At 44.3% G+C, this 1,605-nt stretch overlaps 1 protein-coding gene across 1 annotated transcript in view; it reads left to right on the top strand.

Annotated features, from left to right (window-relative positions):
- The first annotated feature begins 333 nt into the window (after positions 1-333).
- Positions 334-1,605, top strand: part of LOC107085943 (chromosome unknown open reading frame, human C2orf72) — an 8,421-nt gene continuing 7,149 nt past the window's right edge. Inside the window, exon 1 of the mRNA XM_015376638.1 lies at positions 334-1,187. Within this exon, the coding sequence (XP_015232124.1) occupies positions 461-1,187 (727 nt within the window). The 5' untranslated portion in view covers positions 334-460. The remainder of the gene's footprint in view (positions 1,188-1,605) is intronic.

Here is a 1,605-nt window from a genome sequence, read left to right as displayed (position 1 = left end):
TAAGCTGAATATGAGGTTTTCATGTAATAAACCATAAATGGTAAATGGAGAAAAACATGCAGACCACCTTGTGGAACATATCTATGTTATAAGAGCTGCACCTTTTCAGTAGAGTGGAGGAAATAAAATAACTTTTGTTTGACTCTTGTGAATAAAAGGTATAAATTTCAGCCTTTAAATTATTTTATGTAAATTTAACTTTCAATTACTTGTATTTGGGCTTTCGTTAAAGATTAACTTAATCGCCTTCAGTCATAAGCCCCGCCCACGGGCTGCAGTAACCAATAGAAACGCGCAGTGAGCCTTCACCCTCATCTTCCTCATTGGTGTTCTCTGTGACCGTAGAGGAAGTTTCTCCTGTCGGCCGGAGCAGCGGGTTCACCGTGAATCAAATGGCTTCTTTTAATTAAGGATTACGGCAATAAAAAAAATAAAAAATAATTAGCTCAGCTGCATAAAAATGTCCAGTTCGGAGTCTCTGCCAGAGGAGGAGATGGAGTTTCAAAAGGCTGTAGCTCAGATCGGAGGAAAGGAGAGGATTTATCTGATCAGCGATTCCAGTGGAAGTAAGGAGGTGGACGGAGATGACGTTGGGATTTTACAGGAGTTCATAGGTGACATGTTTTATAACAGCAACCCTGCGCTCAGTGACGGACAGCTTCCATGCACCGTGCCATGTGGTCGCCATGGCGATGCAGAGAGTGAGGTCGACGCGGGGAAAAGCAATGATATCCCTTTAACAGTGAAAAGCAAGGATTTGGAAGAGGACAGAGAGAAGGAGACGCGGCCGCAGAATAAACCCCAGAGAACCGCATCCAGGAGGGCCAATGTTTACAGCTCCAAGCGCGCCATAGACTCCCCGCTCATAGTTTTCATCTTCAGGCAGACGTTCGTCAGCAAAACCTCAAACGAGCCGTGTCTGCTGGAGATCCTGAAGGACGTGAAGGCGCGCACGAAGCGCGGCTCGGTTAGCCGGCCCGTGCTGATTGGATTAATACGCAGCGCGCAGGAGAGCGCAGAGACGCTGCGATGCGCGCAGCTCCTGGAGCGCCTCATGCGCTCCGTCTTCAGCAAACACCCACCGGAGACCATCTGGGTCGGTTGTTTTATCCCCAACGCAGAAGACAGAATCCTGAGCATCAAGAAAAACGCCTACAGAGCTGTTTCTGCTGCGTCCCAATCAGCAGGTGTAAAAGAATCCAGTTTTGGAGAAGTTTTATACTCTTAACACGTGGAAAGATATTTATGACTGAGGTTTTTGATATGGTATCAAGGTATTGTGACTTCCTTGAGCCACAAAACCTTGGAAATTCTTTGAGCATGTGAAGAGATAGGCCTATACATTTCTATTGCTTGTTCATAAAAATATAGAGTCAACCTGTTGTGCTTCATGTAAAATGCTGCAGTACATTCAGCTGACTAATGCAAAAGGTGAGATCTAATCCTGCAGACTTTGGTCCATTTTTCGCATAAATTACTTTTTAGGGAGTCTTTCAACTGTCTGGGCTTTTCATTATAAAGTATAGCTTTCTCTGACTAGTCTAACCTGAATGGAATTGCTGTACTTATAGATTTTTTAAACAGGGGTTCAAAAATAAATATCAT

Source organism: Cyprinodon variegatus, unplaced genomic scaffold (genome assembly GCF_000732505.1).
Source record: "Cyprinodon variegatus isolate N-32 unplaced genomic scaffold, C_variegatus-1.0 Scaffold138, whole genome shotgun sequence".
In the NCBI taxonomy this organism is placed as follows: domain Eukaryota; kingdom Metazoa; phylum Chordata; class Actinopteri; order Cyprinodontiformes; family Cyprinodontidae; genus Cyprinodon; species Cyprinodon variegatus.
The sequence above is the reverse complement of the archived record's forward strand: the minus strand, read 5'-3'. Positions and strand labels throughout refer to the sequence as shown.